The following is a 17,752-nucleotide window of genomic DNA, read 5'->3' as shown; positions in this document are numbered from 1 at the left end:
TCATCACGGGAAAATGGATTTTCTGTCAAAAACTGCGCGCGGACGGCACTCTTGAATGATACAAAGCGAGGTGGGTCGTACGTGGCTTCAACCAACGTGCTGGTGTCGACTACGGGGAGACTTTCTCCCCTGTGGTTAAACCAGCGACCATCCGCACCGTCCTCACTCTCACCGCGTCGCGTCGGTGGCCAGTCCATCAACTCGACGTGAAGAATGCTTTCTTGCATGGCACTTTCAGGAAGAGGTTTACTGTCTTCAACCTGCGGGCTTCATCGACACCGGCAAGCCAGACCACGTGTGTCGCCTTTCCAAGTTTTTGTATGGCTTGAAGCAGGCGACGCGCGCGTGGTTTCTTCGCTTCACCGGCTTCATCACCACCCTTGGGTTCACGGCGACCCGCTCGGACAGTTTGCTGTTCACGCTCGCGCGCGGCGCTGACGCCGCGTACCTGTTGCTCTACGTGGACGATATCGTCCTCACGGCCTCCTCCGACGCCTTCCTTCATCGCATCATCGCCGCGCTCACCACCAAGTTCGCCATGAAAGACCTCGGCGCCCTGCACTACTTCTTGGGCATCCGCGTCACGCGCTCCGATGCTGGCTTCTTCCCCTCGCAAGAGCAGTACGCGGAGGACGTGCTGGAGCATCCTTCCATGGACAACTGCAAGCCCGTGCCTACTCCGGTGGACACCAAGGCCAAGCTGCCCGCGGCGACAGGCCCCCGCGTGGCTGACTCCACAGAGTACCGCAGCCTCGCCGGTGCCCTGCAGTACCTCACCGTCACGCGCCCGGAGCTCGCCTACGCCGTCCAGCAAATATGTTTGCCCATGCATGATCCGCGTGAGTGCCATCGTGCGCTGATCAAGCGCGCTCTCCGGTACATCCGCGGCACTGCCTCTCTCGGGTTACACCTGCGCGCGTCCTCGACACTTGATCTCCGCGCCTACACCGACGCCCACTGGGCTGGCTGCCCGGATACGTGGCGCTCCATCTCGGGGTACTGCGTCTATCTTGGCGACACTCTTGTGTCCTGGTCGTCCAAACGCCAGCTGACCGTCTCCAGATCGAGTGCTGACGCTGAGTATCGCGGTGTTGCCAATGCAGTGGCTGACTGCGTCTGGCTCCGACAACTTCTGGGCGAACTCCGGTGCTCTATCAAGACGGCGACGCTCGTGTACTGTACTGTGACAACATCTCTTCGGTTTCGGTGTACCTTTCCAGCAATCCAGTCCATCACCGGCGCACCAAGCATGTCAAACTCGACATTCACTTCGTCCGCGAGCGCGGGGCCCTGGGCAAGTTTCGCGTCCTTCACATTCCCACGCGGCAGCAACTCGCCGATGTGATGACCAAAGGATTGCCCGTCGACGTCTTCCACGATTTCCGCTCCAGTCTCTGCGTCGCTCCTCGCACCGTCCCGACTGCGGGGAGGGGGGGTGTTAAGCTACATGTATATGTGTGTGTGTGTGTGAGTATTGTACGTAGTCTCTACATCAGGCTAGTATAGCGTACGTGTGTGCAGTTTTCCTTTACGCACACACGTCCATCCACCTCTCGAGCATGGTCACTCCACGATCACCATCGTGGCTCAAGCACCCGCTGCTCCCCTGTATATGTATCTCCACAGATGAATGGAACCAGTGTGTTCGATCTCCTTCCCTGAAACAGACGCGGCTCGTATGACGGAGTTGGACACCGGGGCGGCGGTCCCGAACTTCTTGGGCGACCGCTGTGGCCACGTGGGTGGCATGGCGCCTGGTTCGGGGGTCTCGGTGCGGCCCAGCCCCTCATCTCCGCGTGATGCGGGTGGTGGTGGTGGTGCCCGCTGAGTTCTCCAGACTATTAATCAGGAACCAGTGGGCAGCGGCGTGGGGGCCTGCCGATCTGCCTAATAAAGGAGGTGGTCCTAGTGTTCTTCTCGCGTCAAGACGGTGTTCTACTTGACGCATGTCCTTATCGATCTGGCCGGTGACAAGTTCTAGAAGGCTCCGTCGGCGATCTCCATTCGGCGCCTGACGCCTATAGATTGCTGGATTGGATCAGATTCGGTCGTGTGAACCCGTATTTTTAGCCGTGCGGCTTCAAGAGGGAGTGACGCTAAGCTTCGCTGTGTGTTGCCATCATGGGACATGTCGGTCTTCAAATTTCCATGGTGAAGATAGTGGCGGAGAATGTCATGGCGGCTGAGGTTTGAAGTCTAGTTATAGCAAACTGAGTCCTTGAGGCGATGAGGACTTTGCTTGGTGTTTCCTGACTTGTAGAAGCGACATCGGCAAGCGGGGCAGGCAGCACCGGAGAAGTACATAGTCTTATGTTCCATGGTGAAAATCCAAGGTCTGGCTTTAAGTGGTTGTGCCTGGCAATGATCTTGTTGAAGGCATTGTTTTGAGAGCGGACTTTCTCCAGATGAAAACCTGAGGTCTATGGTCGGGTGGCACGGCGCTTGTGCACTGTTTTCTTCTTGGAGGCATCGCTTTTGGAGAATTTGGACTCCGGGTGCTGCCTTCGCAGTGGCTTGTGTTGCAACTACACGGTTTTGATCACCGTAGCGGGATCTTTTTTTCTTCTCCTTCCTTTTTTGTCGGGTTGTGTGCATCTGTAATCTGACATGAAGAGAGGGTATAGACATGACCCTCCTAGACTGTTGCACATGCTCTTAGTGAGGGGAGAAGAGTTGGTCCGTTAGTTCCGGTAAAAATAATCCGTAAGTCTAATATGAACGTGAAGCCACTAGAATCATCATTGGGGGTGGCAAGCAAACTGACTTTTGGCACTATTCTTCGTCGGACAACGAAGAACACCCCAAGGAAATTGCATGAGACATCTTTATAATCTTTAAAAGGAAGAGTTGGTGGGTCAACAAGCATTGAGAGGGGATGTTTATTTTTTTGAACAACAAATGGCGCACGAAGCACCAAAGTTTCCATTCAGCTCAGCTCAATAGCAACGTACAACATCAATTACAAATCCCTTGAACTGGAAATTGGAGAGGAGAGAAACTACCGCGCAAGTCACGTTCCTGTGAGCTGAAGCAAAATAACATATACCAGGTTCTCCATTTGATCTAAGAACCTGATGAGCGACATTGTGAGCAATTCCATTAATTTCCCTGGAAAATATGGAACACCCTAGGTTGCAGGTCTAAAGAGTAACATGAGAAATCAGCTAAAACTTTCCTGATAGTCCAAGGGGTAGTAGTTTCAGTAATCTTCCTACTAGCCGCAAATGAAGCCAAAGAGAGATAGTTTGTGAGGAAGGTCAGCTGGTTGATGCTGAGACGTTTGGCCACTAGTGCAGCCAGGAGAAGAGCAAAAGTTGCAGCCAAGAGGTGTACTTGTATTTGAGGTGAAAGCTTGAATCTTAACATTGACTTGCTTCTGATCCTGCGACAAAGAAATGTAGATACCAACTCCAGTGGCTGATGTTCCCTGCAATAAACCTGGAATCCTTTTGCACTTAAAAGCTACATCAGTATATACTTCCGGTCCTGTGATAAGAAGATCGGATTTAAGCGTTTGTCCCTGCAAGGGAAGTTGATTAGTATGGATTAAGATACAACTGGAGTTTCGAGACTGATGGTGTGAAGAATTATTAAGAAGATCACAAAAATCAGCACATAGAGAAGCAACAACAGTATTAACTTGGTGATGGGCAGCTTTCTTTCTATAAAAAAGATAATCATTCCTTGCTTTCCAAATACACCCCATAAAATATAGAATGATGATAACAGAAGCAAGAATAATACTTTGAATATTGGGATAGTTTTGAACTAAAACATCTGTTCTAATGAACCAAGGATGAGAAAAACAAGTAGCTCTAGCAAAGTCACAAAGAAAAAACAGGTGAACCTCATCCTCTTGTTGACCACATCTGCAATAACATTGAGAAATATGTATGGAAAAGCACCCAGCCCTCAAGCTTGTGGGAAGCGCTTTCCGAAGGAGTCTCCAAGCGAAAGTTTGAACTCTAGGGATCATCAACTTTTGCTTCCAAATCAACTTGAGAAGATTTTTGACCTGCAAAGAAACTTGGCAAGGAGTATTTCTTGGATTTGCATGAATATCCTGCAAACACAATTAATAAATGGATTTGGAAGAACAAGTACCATTAGTGGTTAGATCCCAACATAATATATCCGGGCAATCTTGGTGAATAATGTCAGTTTGGATGATAACAGAAGCTACAGTTCAAAGAGAGAGTTAACGAGGTTATTGAGAGGGGATGTGGATCACTCAACTTAACATCTTCGATGGCATCACCATTGATCATAGCAATAAGTTATACGCCATTTGGTCTGAAATCCAATGTTCATCAGGCACGGCGAACTCTTTTTTGTAAGGGGTGTAAAGCTTTTCATTTCATAATGTTTAGAGGGAATCGTTCACATTTAATAGGGAGTTCTGGGATTCGAACTCCGAAAACCAATGTAAATGCACACACGTTCACCACAAGGACACACTCAGATTGTTGATTACTAGAGGAAATAAAGCACTTTTGACCATTCATTCAGTACAAAAACTAAAAATATACTAGTATTATATACGCACTATAATTATTTGAACAAAAAAACATAAATTACGCATTCACAAAAATCACGAATTGAAATAAACCGTACCAATTGAAAAAAAAGCAAAAAATGGGAAAGGTTCATCAATTTAAAAAAACGTTCATCAAATTTGAAAAAAAATCATCGAAGTTGAAAAAGTTCATCGGATTTGGAAAAAGTTCATCAAATATTAAAAAATGTTTACGATATTTGAAAAATGTTCATCAAATTTGAAAAAAGTTCACCAATTCTAAAAAAGTTCACAGATTTTAGCAAAAAAGTTCATCAATTTTGGGAAAAAATGTTCATCTGTTTTAAAAAAATACATCAATTTGAAGAAAAAATGCACTAATTTAGAGAGAAAAATGGAACAAAATTTTTCCAACAAAAATAAAAAGGTAAAAAAAGAAAGGAGAAAGAAGAAAAGTAATAAATAGCTATAAGTAACACAAAAAGTGAGGTAGCTCGTGTGGTTAGCGCAGCTTTCTGATGTCTAGAAGGTCTTGGTTCAAATCACTCGTTGCGCTAGTTGCGCCACGCACCAGAGCTAGGGATTTGGGCCCACCCACTTAAAGCATGGCCACAGTGGGAGCCAAGTGGTTTTGGGAACCTTCTAGATGGTTCCCAGAACTGTTTTTTTTCTTCTACTCGGCTTTTTGGTTTTTCTTGTTTTATTTTCTGTTCTATTTTTTTCTTTTCTTTGTTTCCTTTATATTTTTTCTGTTTTATTTTTAAGTGTCATTTTTGAAATTCTGTTTCTTGCGCTTGTTGCGTCGGTGTCCAAAAATGTTCTGAGTTTTAAAATTTGTTCATGTTTTCAAAAAATGTTTGGATTTTAATTTTTTGTTCTGTATTCTAAATTGTTCGCAATATCAAAAAATGTCCAAAATGTTCAAAAAAAATTCGTGTGTTCAAGCAAGTTTGGAGTTTTAATTTTTTTCTTGTTTCTAAAAATTGTTCGGTAGTTCGAAATTTGATCATGTTTTCATAAAAAATGGAGTTTGAATTTTTTTCTTGTGTTTAAAAAAAATCACTGTTTCAAACAAATGTTTGGAATTTCAAAAATTGTTCATGATTTCAAAAAAGTTGAGAGCTTCAAAATTTTGTTCGTATTTCTAAAAATATTTCAAATTCTAAAAAATTCTTCAGATTTTTTAAATTTGTTTATTGTTTTCAATGAAGTTCGGAGTCTTAAACTTTATTCGTGTTTTAAAAAATTGTTCGGAGTTTCAAAATTTTGTCCTCATTTTTCAATATATCTTCATAATTCCAAAAGGTGTTCCAAGTTTTCGAAGATTGTTTGAGTTTTCAATACATTGTTCTCAATTTCAAAAGAAATGGAATATAATAAATTGATTGCATTTTTTAAATGTTGAGTTACGCTGCTGCAGTGTGTTCTTTAGACTTGGCGCTGCACATTTTCAAGAGCCGTTGGTCAGTTCGACCGGCTGGCGAGGTGTCGGCCTCAATAGAAGTTCTGGAGACCAAATCCTTGGTTGGTTGAGCATATTTTCTTTTTCGAAAGTTTTGCGCCCGACTGATCGCTAAGAGTTTTACCCTAATGGCCGGCCAGTTCCGCGTGCTATGAGCGAAGAGGCGTCTATTTGCCGCAGAATGCAGTAATTAGGAGCTCCCAATAGAGGGACTGCCCCATCCATCACGAGGTTTGGAAAATTTGCAAAATCACTAGTTGAGTCGTACTCGTTGCAAAGATCACTCCAACCTCCTCAGGTTGCGACAAGTGACGCGCTACATGTGCGTCACTTGTCGCAACCTGGGAGTTTTTCCTTTTTTTCGTAGATCCATTTATTTAAAATGTTTTATCTCTTAAACCACGTGTCCAAATCTCGAACCGCTTTCATCATTGGATTCATCGCGTCGAGATCTTCAAAACTAGATCCCATGTTGATAGTTTTTGATGAACTTTTCTTTCATGAAAAAATAGAACAGAAAAACTGAACCAGAAGCACGGATTTTTTCCCTTTTCGAAAGAGGCACGGCCGTGCCTCTCATGAAATCACAACCGTGCCTCTCGCGGAAGCAAAACTGTAACTCTTGCGGAAGGAAAGAAAAAGAGAAAACGCATTTTTTTTCGTTTCGGAGGAGGCACGGTCGTGACTCTCGCGAAAGCACAACCGTGCCTTTTGCAGAAGCAAAACAGTTACTCTCACGAAAGGAAAAAAACAGAAAACACGTTTTTTTCGTTTCTGAGAGGCACGTCCGTGCCTCTCGCGAAAGGAAAACCGTGACTCTCTCGAAAGGAAAAAAAATAGAAAACACATTTTTTTCATTTCCGAGAGGCACGGCCGTGACTCTCACTAAAGCACAACCGTGCCTCTCACGAAAGCAAAACCGTGACTTCGCGAAAGAAAAAAAAAGAAAACATGTTTTTTTCATTTTCGAGAGGCACGGCCGTGACTCTCACGAAAGCAAAATCGTGCCTCTCGCGGAAGAAAAACCGTGACTTTCACGAAAGAAAAAAATGTGTCTTTTTGCGCAAAACTTTGTTTTCGATTTTTTTTATCGGAAAGCTAAGGAAGACTGGTGGAAAACCGAAACGTCGAAAAAACCCAAAAAAAACATTTATAAAGCCGAAAACGCATGTGGAATAAAAAATCTGGAGGGAGCCCAGAGCACGACACATGGCGAATGGCTCAGAGCTTTCCAAGTGGCGCTGATCGTTGTCAAGTTTCCGAAGGAGCGCTCATTAACTAGTTGCTCTCGAAAATTGCCCAAATTTTACATTCTCTTCGTATCTGGGCCGCGGGCCGGCTGCAGCCACGAGGTTGGCCCAATTCGGATCTTTGCCCCTTTTCCAAGAAGAAGGTTCCCGTGATAAAAAAAAACTATTTACGAGAAGAAAAAAAGGTCCCCTCCCGATTCCCTCTTCTACCGGTGACCCTCGCCGGCGAATCGCCGCCGCCACCCCCCGCTAGCCGCCGCGCCAATCCCCGACTCCCTGCCAACCCGTGCGCGCTCCTGGGCCCTCCGCGGCGCCGCCCACCTCGTCGCACTCCCGCCGCCGTCACACCTCGCCCTCGGCCTCGGACCCCCGTTGCGCCTGGCCGTCGTGCTGACCTGCCGCTGCTGACTCCGACGCCGGCGGCCGACTGCCCGGTCTCCTCCACCTGCAGCTGCTAATCGACATCGATCCGTGCTCCCTCACCTGCAACCCGGTAAGGAACAAGATCAATGTCTTATGTCCAGTCTAATGTCATGATATTTCTCATTAGTAATGCATTTGAGCTGCCAGTTAAACCAACTGCAAGTTCTAGCAGGTGCTCTACTTTGTTATTCATGATTGATTTTAGGTGCATCATTCTGTAATCCAATCTGGAGGAATTGTTATTGGTCAGTGTGGCCAAACTGTTTCCTCATGTACTAGTACTTAGCTAGCCAGAGAAGAAAAACAAAATCTCATGTTTCAGATAAACATCACTTGAATTGCTTTGGGTATAATTTTTATTTTTTTGCATACAATCGAAATTCTTGTAAACAGTACAATTTGCACCGTTAAGTTAATGTGGGTTCTTATCATTCTCTAAATCGGTCTTCTAAGCAGGCTTTGCATCGCTTTATGTACGGTGGTTAAGCTCCAGAACAGATCTGTCCCCAAATGTCACGGCACCCTAGCCTGAACCCCTTGCCCTCTTACCACTCACAACTATCCCCTCCGTTACCTAGCTCGTGACAACTTAGTGTCAGAGCCAGGTTTTGATCCTGGGACTTATGGTTTTGGATATAGTTTGCATTCGGAGGAAACTATGTACCTATGGTCGTGAGGATGGTTGGGAGGACGAGCGGGGAGATAACAGATTGATAAAAGACGTTGCCATTATTTGGTTATAATTTTATTTTTCTTTCAAATACATGTAGCTTTATTTACAATTGCTGACTGGGAATCTCTAGTTAATGTTTTATGCCCGGCTCAATATCTGTATTATCTTGTGTCATTCCTCAAAAAGAAAGATTATGCTGTGTCAGACTGTATTTTCTTTGGCACTTGATCGGGTCAAAACTGCTGGTGCAGCATCGCAGGAATGCTCTAGAGGTCAGAGTATTATATCGTATCTTCACCTCTTATCCTATTTTCCTTTTGAGGTGAATTAATCATCATTAAAAATAGTTATTACATTTCCACAGTTCTTTTCTTTATGGAGTAGTCAGGGAAGGGAATTTTGTAGGACATTTTAGGAGCTGACACCAGTATTTTTAGTGTGTATACGTGCAGTTAGTCTAATTTAATAGATTATGTAGTCATACATGATGAAGACAATAGAGTTTCCATCTGAAAAAAACATTCAATTTTCTAAATTTTGGTTGAACAAAATTGTTGGGCTCACAAGTCAGTGAGCATTGTTAGTGGCATTTTAAACCTTGACTATAGTTTGAAATGTATTTTCCCATGATTGTGAATGCTATAAATAGGGGTTAAAATTGGATTGTTACACTTCCCCCAGAATGACTTAGGTGCTCTAAGCTTGACAAATGAGTATGCATGGTTTCATGAGCTTTTGTCAGTTTTCATTTCTTAGAATAATTGGTTGTTAATTTACAAATGAAATTGTTGGCTGATTGGATCATGAGTTCGGTTTTGGTGTCCTTGCAAGATGGATGTTACTGGCAGATCTGATAGATTCTTTCATTACATTCGTCCAATCCTATATTTGGAATCTGATTGGGGTCAGTAATATCAGAGGTGGTGCTGGCCAAAAACCAGGGATGGAGGGGTAGCTTAGTAGAGGTCGGGGCCTGTGGTAACAGGTGGTCGTGGTTGCTACTGTAGTATGGTATTCTTCGAAGGTGACATATTAGAGAATTTGATGTGTTCAGGGAAGTGTTAGGACAGGGAGATTTTCTCATTGCTTGGTATAACCTCTCCTGTCACGTGTCTTCTATTCTTCTTGTGGGAGAGTCCTACGGGACTACAATCTATATGAAGCAACTGAGCGGCAACATTCTGATTCTATCCATAATAACCAAACATATGAGGGTGCAATCTGAAGACATGAATCACTGTTACACAATGGCTGTAAACGTAGCTTCTGTACTTTCTTTCCTGGAAGTACTTCAATACTAAATATGTGCCATTTAGCTTTATGTTTGGATATACTGTAGTAGTGTGTTTCTGCCACATGACAGTAATCATTTGTACTCCAGGTTTTTGTCTCAGCATGTTTTTTCACATCCTGTGTCGAAATGCATGTACATAACCCCCTTTATATCATTGCCTCCAGGATTTGTTGCAATGGTTTTCGGTGGCGGCTATAAACGTATATGAGCGGGTGTGGCTCGAGGTGCTCCGGCTTGTGCCGGTTGGCGATGACGACGGCGCTTTGAGCCAAATCCGTAATTTCTACTCCCTCCGTTAAGAAATATGGTTAAGAAATATGAGGGTGTTTAGATCACTAAAATAGTTATCTAAACGTTTTTACATTTTTTTACCGAGAAAGTACTTTATAAAGGGTCCTTTTGGTAAAAAAAAAAAAGAGTCTCGTTTTGCCCTCAAAAAAGAGAGTACATGACTGTGTTAGTAGTACTTTTTACCAGGCTCCAAATATCTGGGGCGGTCTGGCCGACACGTACACGCACACGCGTGTGTGCTTCCCCGGAGGTCGGCTGAGAGAGACGACGGACAGCAACATCGAGCCAGGACAAGAGAGGCACCTGCCATCCTCTGAATCATTAAAGTTGTATATGCCGACGTCCGAAGATATGCATCGCATGCAATCCTTCAACTTTCTACTACTGGCTACTGGAAGCGGTCGACCAGCCGCTGAGCCGCACGTACGTACCACGTGCCCGTTCACTCTGATTCTTTCTCTCCGGAAACGTATGTGAGTCACGAAATCGAGATAATTCCGTATCCACTTACCTTATTTTTGTGTCTGTCGGCCGGGGCTACATAGCGGATGGACTCCGCAGGCAAATGCAACTTGGAATCCATCCGCTCGCGGCCCCCTTCCCTCCCCCAGTAACCAATCCAGAACCGTACTACTACTCCGGCGAGGGTTACGTCCCAAGCTCCGGCGAGCCCCGATCCAAAACCGTACTACTACTCCATTATATTGCTGCGCTTGGTCCAGGTAAGGATTCCTCTGCTCCTCCATCCATCTACTCCCCTTTCTCTGCTAGAGCTAGTTCATTGCTTCCGGAGACTGGTTTCAGCTCATCGGTTACTGGCGAGCTCGGGAGTTTTCTTTGCTGATTACGGTGCTTGCTTCGCCGTCATGTCTGACGGGACCAGGAGCCACTTCCTGGTCGAAGAATATCATACATAAATCAACGTTTGGTGGAAAACCGATAAAAAACCACGCGAAAACAATGTTTTCAAGTTTCGGAAGAGTCTTAAAGAAAATATAAGATGTTAACACGGTGACGTTTTATTGCCATGCAGAATTTAAATTCAAACTCATTATTTGATGCCACGCTAGAACTGTGGCTTGTGCCGTCTGGGTCGGCGAGAGCGACGACGCTTTGAGCACGTCCGTAATCTCTAGTTTTCGTACTCTCCCATCCCATGAGTGCCCAGCCTGGCTTCTTTCCACCCTTTGGGGGAAAACAAAAATGAATCTCGTGTTTCGGTCGACATCAACTTTTTTGGTGCGGTGCCGTGTGGCACAAGAGCGCGCGCGCGCGCGCGCCGACGTTGATGTCTGAACCGACGGTCCCTACACATGAGCGCATCACCACGTCTGTACGCGCGGCATGCGCTCGTCTCCGGTGGTCGGCTCAGACCAGGGGCCAAGCCAGCCAAAATTATGTCATGGGGTAGTAGTACTTGATGAAAATCTGTCACGGACAAGTAAGGCCTTCTCACTCCTCTCCTATCAAGCGAGGCCCAACTAATCTCCCTCGCCATGGCCGTCCAACTAATCTGCGGCGAGGCTCTCCTCCCCGCGCGCTCGTGCTCCTGGAACTGTCGGCCTTCCTGTGATTTTGCTGCTCGCTTCCTGGTGCAGGCTTCAGCGGTCGCTTGCTTGATTTGGGTCGGTTCCCGTCGACTTGGAGCTAACGTAAGGATTCCTCTGCTTCCCCTCCTCTGTTTCGGAGAGACTAGTGCTCCGGGATTGGTTTCAGTTCGTCGCTTTTGTGAAGCCGTGCCGCAAAAAAATTGTGATATTTTGTCTGTCAAAGGCAACATCATTCTCACAATTTCAAATGACCCAAAGTAATGCACACACCCCGTACGCGGCCAAATTTGCGGGTCTGGAGGTGTGTCCGATAGCATCCTTCACGTGGAAGTCAAGAGCCCTACTGCAGTGCCGCTTCTTCAACTGGTTAGCGATCAAGAACTGTTGCTGGACGTCAGACAGACTTGCCCGGTGCAGCCTTCCCCACCAGGCAGCATGCCCATTCCGCGACCAACATGAGGAGACCATGGACCACCTCTTGGTGACCTGCGTTTTTGCGCGCGAGATTTGGCTGTGGGTATTATCCGCGGCCGACAGACGGGACGGGTGGCCACGGGTAGTGAGACCCTACAGAGTTGGTGCATACGGCAAGAGCAAGTACAAGACCGTAGGAGGACCACCCGCGCAATCACCTTGCTAGTCATGTGGGAGCTGTGGAAGCACCGCAACGGCATCGTCTTTGATGGGGTCACGCCGTCAACAACAACAGTCATCGAGCGGATCAACACCGAGGGACGAGTTTGGCGGGACGCCGGGCTGCTCAAAGGAGATCATGAGGGATTCTTTGTGTGCCTATCGAGGTGGGTAACTCGGGAGTAGTGGCCATATGCTCTTAGGTGCCGTAGACGGTCCATCCGACGTGTGGATGCACCGCTATTGTAAATTTGTGGACTTTGGGAATCTCTTCCCTCCCCTCTATTAATGAATGATACCCACACTCGTGCGTATTCCAGAAAAAAATGCACGCACCCCTACTCGAATATGTGCCATAGTTATAGGCTCAATCTCAGCTAACCAAGTCTCAAATAGGTCTAACTTTAAAGGCTACATCTTCATAGGTCTCTACCTTGGCAAGTGAGCAAAGTAGAAACAACTGTTCTATTATTTTGTCCTGGTCACAAAAGCAACAACGTTTACTATTATGTGCCAAGTTACTCTTTGACAAATTGACTCCCTTATGAACAAACCATGTAAACACCTTCATTTTCAACGGCACCTTAATTCTTCAACTATGAATCGACCTCGGGATCGTCCTGGTGTTTATCAAGTCTGTATACATAGATTTAACTGAACTTCACGGGGCTCTATCTTGATTTTTTTTTCTTTTCTTTTTCGAAAAGGGGGCTCTATCTTGATGATTATTTTCTTATTTAAGTGTGCCCTTTTGCGAACATTTTCTGATTTAAGTGTGTCCTTTTGCGAGATGCGACCCCGCTCGTTTTTGTAATGAAAATGGAGGCACGATACAAAGCAGAGCAAGTACTCATTGAGATCATACATCCCTAGATAGATATTTAGCCACATCTAAGGGATATCAGCGACCGCATAATCCAGTATACCACATGAACCAACCAACCACAACTATCATCTTGACACAAAGGTGCCCTATCAAAATCAACAGAATCGTTGGGCAGCAGCGCTCCATCCATGTGAACATTTGAAGACTTCTCTCGCCACCGGGGAGAGTCGTTAGAAACCACACTAAGCAAGCCTTGTAGCCCTCTTTTTTGCACCACGACCCATGATTCCAGCAATGGACACAGAATAAGGTCTTGTTCGGAAACCCACCCACTCTAGGAATCTCTGGAGCCAGGAAAGTGCAGCTCCCTGATTTCCAACTACAGCTCCGCCCGCTCCAGGAGCTGAGTTGCGGAGCTGAGCGATTCCGAACACTGCCTAAATATCACATTAGTAGGATCGGTAGGCAATACACTTTGAAATCCTTGTTTTCCAAATAATCCAAAGTAAAGCGGCAGGACCAATAGAAACAACAGTGTTGCCTAAATACCTTATTCGAGCTAACATTGCATACTTGCATTCATGCACTTGTTCATCTCTGTCTATCTATATGCGTGTGGCAATGCACTATTTAACTCATCTGCTCCGATTAGGAGTGACATCATCGATGGGAAAGAAAGGTCTCGATTGTGGTGACCAGCATCCTCGCTGTGATGACGATCGTGTTCGGAGTCATCAGCGCGGTTCTCATGGCGATGGTATGCCTGCATCACACGCTAGATATCATGTCTTTCTCATTGTAACCTGCTAGATGCTATCTCTTTCTCACTCTAACCTTCGGCTATGATTTAGAAAAACAACTTCGGCCAAGCATAATCTAGTTGATAATAATATTGTTGATTCTTCTTAGCGGTGTGCATTCATTCATGCAGAAACATCATCAAGATGACCATGCTGAGTTCTCTACGTACCGGCGATCGCCGGCAATGGCATGTGGCGTGGTAGCGGCCGTGTTGGCGTCAATGACGCAGATTCTTGCGAGCGTGGCCATCTGCTGCTGTAGGGCGTGGCGTATAACTAAGGGGGCCAAGCGCATCGCCGCAGTGGTCTTCTTCATCATCTCATGGTACATAAATAATTTGGTTATTCACAACTTGATACACCGCCTGCTTTCGTTGCTAATCAAGGAAACTATCGTCATTAAAATTAATGCTAGTCTATGTGGCATGGTGCGCTAAGTAGTGGCGCGGTCCGAGAACTTTAGAATTCATTGTTCTTTTATCATTTCTTTTAGAATTTGAAAACTGAACTTTAATACAGAATCTATGTCTACAGTATTTGGTGGCTTGTTCATTTAAGTTGTATAATTAATATGGTCACTGCGCCATGCATATATACTTGCAGGGTTCTTGCGATCATAGCAGTGCTACTATTTCTGGCAGGCGCCGTGTTAGGGTTTGAAGGCTCTGCAAAGAAAACTATCGGGAATGCCAGGATTGTCGGAGGTGTCGGAATTTTCGTGATCGCTACGTTCTTGTTTCTTGTAGTTGCCGCCCTTGAGGTTACCTCATACCGCCTAGTTCGGAAGAAGGACCACTACTAAGCATACGTTGGCAGTTAATCCTCCTCCGGTGCCAACAACATCTAAAGACGGTCCCAACGCTTTTGCTCTGCTACCATGGCATGGTTGTCTTTCTCTTTCAAAGGAGGAACGTGCTGTATGGATATGGAAGGCGTAGGCTTCGACCCACGCTACCATCTTCCGTGTTTTGTGTGTTTGTTACTCCACTCAGATCATGAGAAAGAATTCAAAAGTTTATCTGCATTGCTTGAAACATATGTGCTTCTGAAGCTTTTTTTCATATGTTATGAAAGTCATTATAGGCAGGGGCGTACACAGGCCCCAGGCCACCCTGACCTTGGCCCGGGGCGTGAGGGCAAAACCTAGGCTTGTTTACTGCCACAGTGCCCTGAAGCTGGCCCGAGGCATGCCGATATGCTAGCTACGCTACTGATTATAGGTGGCTGCCATCTGAACTATCAAAATTATTATTATTATTATTTTGAAAAGGAGGATGATCCACCGGCCTTTGCATCTGGATGATGCATGCAATCATTTTATTATTTATTCACAAAGACCTTACAAAGTACTTCCTCTGTCAGAAAATACTTGTCCTAGTAGTGATTGTACCTAGACTTATTTTAGTTATAGATACATCCATTTTATGCATTTCTAGGACAAGTATTTCCGGACGGAGGGAGTATATATCAGGCCATCATCTTGGCAACATCTGTCGCTACTCATATCCACTTGATGAAAGGGTGCGATGTCCGAGCCGGATATCAAACAGACCTCGCACCAAAGCTTTACATCTAAAGCCAAAGGCCCAAACCAAGCATCTTGCCGGGTCTAGGGCACACACCTGTCCAACACATTCTTAGAGGTCGCCGCTGCCGTCTTCTACCAACCCATCTTCAAAGCAGGTACTGACGCATCGATCTTGTCAGGCCGCCGTCGATGCCACCACGGCGCCACACAACGCCACCTCCCTATGCGCGTCCATCATCGTACATTCATTGCCGAGACCCTGTTGCGCCACGGCGCCGAGACTCCACATCGTCCATGCGTGACACGGAATGTCGCTTCACCGCTAAAACCGTCCACTGGTCCCTCCCATCAATGCACACCTTCAAAATGATGCCCCTATGGAGGAAATGATACAAGAGCGCGCCATCATCCGGTCAACTGACCAAGGGTTTTCCCCGAAGGGTACGTGACTGTTTTGGTACTTTTTACCAGGCTCCAAATATCTCTGTCGGTCTGGCCGACACGTACACGTACACGCGTGCATCGCCACGTATGTGCGCTTCCCCGGAGGTCGGCTGAGAGTGAGACGACAGACAAGAAACATCAAGCCAAGACAAGAGAGGCACCTGCCAACCTCTGAATCATTAAAGTTGTATATGCCGACGTCCGAAGATATGCATCGCGCGTCGCGCATCGCATGCAATCCTTCAACTTTCTACTACTGGCTACTGGAAGCGGTCGACCAGCCGCTAAGCCGCACGTACGTACCACGTGTCCACATTCTTTCTCTCCGAGAACGTATGTGAGTCGCACAATTGAGATAAGTTGCTATCCACTTTTTGTGTCGACCGGGGGTATATAAGTGGATGGACTCCGGAGGCAAATAAAACCTGGAATCCATTCGCTCGCGGACCCTTCCCTTCCCCCACGACCAGTCCAAAATCGTACTACTACTCCGGCGAGGATTCCGTCCCAATCTCCGGTGAGGTTTGGTTCCTCCCGACCCCTGGCCATTGTATTGCTGCGCTTCGTCAAGGTAAGGATTCCTCTGCTCCTCCATCTACTCCTCTTTTTCTGTGACACTATTATGGGACGGAGGGAGTAGTTTATTGCCCCCAGACTGATTTCAGCTCATTAGTTACTGCCAAGCTCGGGAGCTTTCTTTGCTTATCACGGTGCTTGCTTCCCCCATCATATCTGACGGGACTAGGGTCCACTTCCCGGCGGGAGGATATCATACAGAAATCAATATAGTGGAAACTGATGAAAACCACACGAAAAAGATAATCAAGTTTTGAAAAATCATAAAAATATATATATGATGTTAACATGGTGATGTTCTATTGCCATGCAAAAATTTCAAATTCAAACACATTACGTGACGTGAGCTATGAAAAAAAGACAAAGTTAACATTGAATAGTGCCAAAGAGTAGCGTCACTATTTATTTCGAATTTGTCTTTTTCATGGCTCGCATCCCGCGATATGTTTTTACTTCAAACTTCACTTGACAATAGAATACCATCTTCTTAACATCTCAATTTCTTTTAGGTTTTTTGAATTTTTTTGAAATTTTAAATGTGGTTTCTCAGGTGTTTTCTTTGAACGTTGGTTTCCGTGTGATATTCTCAACTTCCCGGTCACCCTCGAGCTGTGGCTTGTGCTGTGTGGGTCGGGCAACGACGAAGACGCTTTGGGCACGTCTGTAATTTCTATTTTTCGTACTCTTCTATGGGCGTCCAACTCGGCCTCTGCCCCTTTTTGTGAAAAAAAAAGTGAATCGTGTTTCGGTCAACATCAACTTTTTGGTGTGGTGTGGTCTGTCTGGCGCATCAGCGCATGTCGACCGCGCGCGTCGACGTTGATGGCTGAACCGACGGTCCCTACACGCGTGCTTGTCTCCGGTTGTCGGCTGAGACCAGGGCCAAAATCTGTCGTGTGGTTGTATGGATCCTGCATCACATGCATGCAGTAGTACTACTTCACGCAAATCTGTCACGGATAAGGCAGGCCCTCTCACTCTTCTCCTATCCATTTCTCCTCTCGCTCTGCCGGCTAGTTTGGTTTGCGCCCTCGCTATTTTTAGCCTGGCCTGGAGCATGCCTGAAAGTTGCCTGAGATTCGTTTGGTTGCTGCCTGGAAAAGCCTGAACTTGCCTGGTATGTAGGAGCCTGAAAAGTCATTAGCCTGGCTAGAGAGCCAGGCAAGTAGTTAGCCTGACCCAGGCGTACAGAAAAGGTAGCCTGGTGCTAGCCTGGGGATGCTAACTGCATTTTTTTATTCACTGCTGATGGATGAAGTCACGGGTCAGTACTTTTCTATAGACTGACAAAAGTAAATGATCGCTGGGAACCCTAGGACACTAGCCAAACACACCTACGCAGGCAAGCCTGACCAGGCACATTTTTTCAATTCTCCAGGCTGAGGCCAGGCATCGTTTTTCACCAGGCACGGAGGCGAGGACTCCAACCAAACTAGCCCTGCCTCCTCCAACTCCAACTAATCTCCCTCGTCATTGCCACGCTTCG

The 17,752-nt window shown here is 46.1% G+C and overlaps 2 protein-coding genes across 3 annotated transcripts in view; both read left to right on the top strand.

Moving 5' to 3' along the window:
- Positions 1–7,413: 7,413 nt before the first annotated feature.
- LOC119307034 lies at positions 7,414–14,798 on the top strand. The gene is made up of 5 exons (XM_037583114.1): positions 7,414–7,721; positions 9,783–9,894; positions 13,571–13,675; positions 13,850–14,043; positions 14,322–14,798. The coding sequence occupies exons 3-5, from the start codon at positions 13,631–13,633 to the stop codon at positions 14,518–14,520; spliced, it is 438 nt and encodes a 145-aa protein (XP_037439011.1). The 5' UTR covers positions 7,414–7,721; positions 9,783–9,894; positions 13,571–13,630; the 3' UTR covers positions 14,521–14,798.
- Positions 14,799–16,096: 1,298 nt separating this feature from the next.
- LOC119307033 overlaps positions 16,097–17,752 on the top strand; it is a 4,376-nt gene continuing 2,720 nt past the window's right edge. The window contains exon 1 of one of the 2 annotated variants that reach the window (XM_037583113.1): positions 16,097–16,261. The gene's annotated coding sequence lies outside the window, so the exon portion shown is untranslated. The remainder of the gene's footprint in view (positions 16,262–17,752) is intronic. The other variant, XM_037583112.1, reaches the window with a different exon arrangement.

This window comes from Triticum dicoccoides, chromosome 5B (genome assembly GCF_002162155.2).
Source record: "Triticum dicoccoides isolate Atlit2015 ecotype Zavitan chromosome 5B, WEW_v2.0, whole genome shotgun sequence".
NCBI lineage: Eukaryota > Viridiplantae > Streptophyta > Magnoliopsida > Poales > Poaceae > Triticum > Triticum dicoccoides.
This window is presented reverse-complemented; position numbering and strand designations above follow the sequence as displayed.

What these genes read in the sequence shown, in the direction of transcription:
- LOC119307034 (XM_037583114.1), top strand. Translation starts at nt 13,631, where the DNA reads ATGACGATCGTGTTCGGAGTCATCAGCGCGGTTCTCATGGCGATG. An exon ending in GCGCGGTTCTCATGGCGATG is followed by an intron (nt 13,676 to 13,849) that starts GTATGCCTGCAT and finishes TCATTCATGCAG; the next exon opens with AAACATCATCAAGATGACCA. An exon ending in GTCTTCTTCATCATCTCATG is followed by an intron (nt 14,044 to 14,321) that starts GTACATAAATAA and finishes ATATACTTGCAG; the next exon opens with GGTTCTTGCGATCATAGCAG.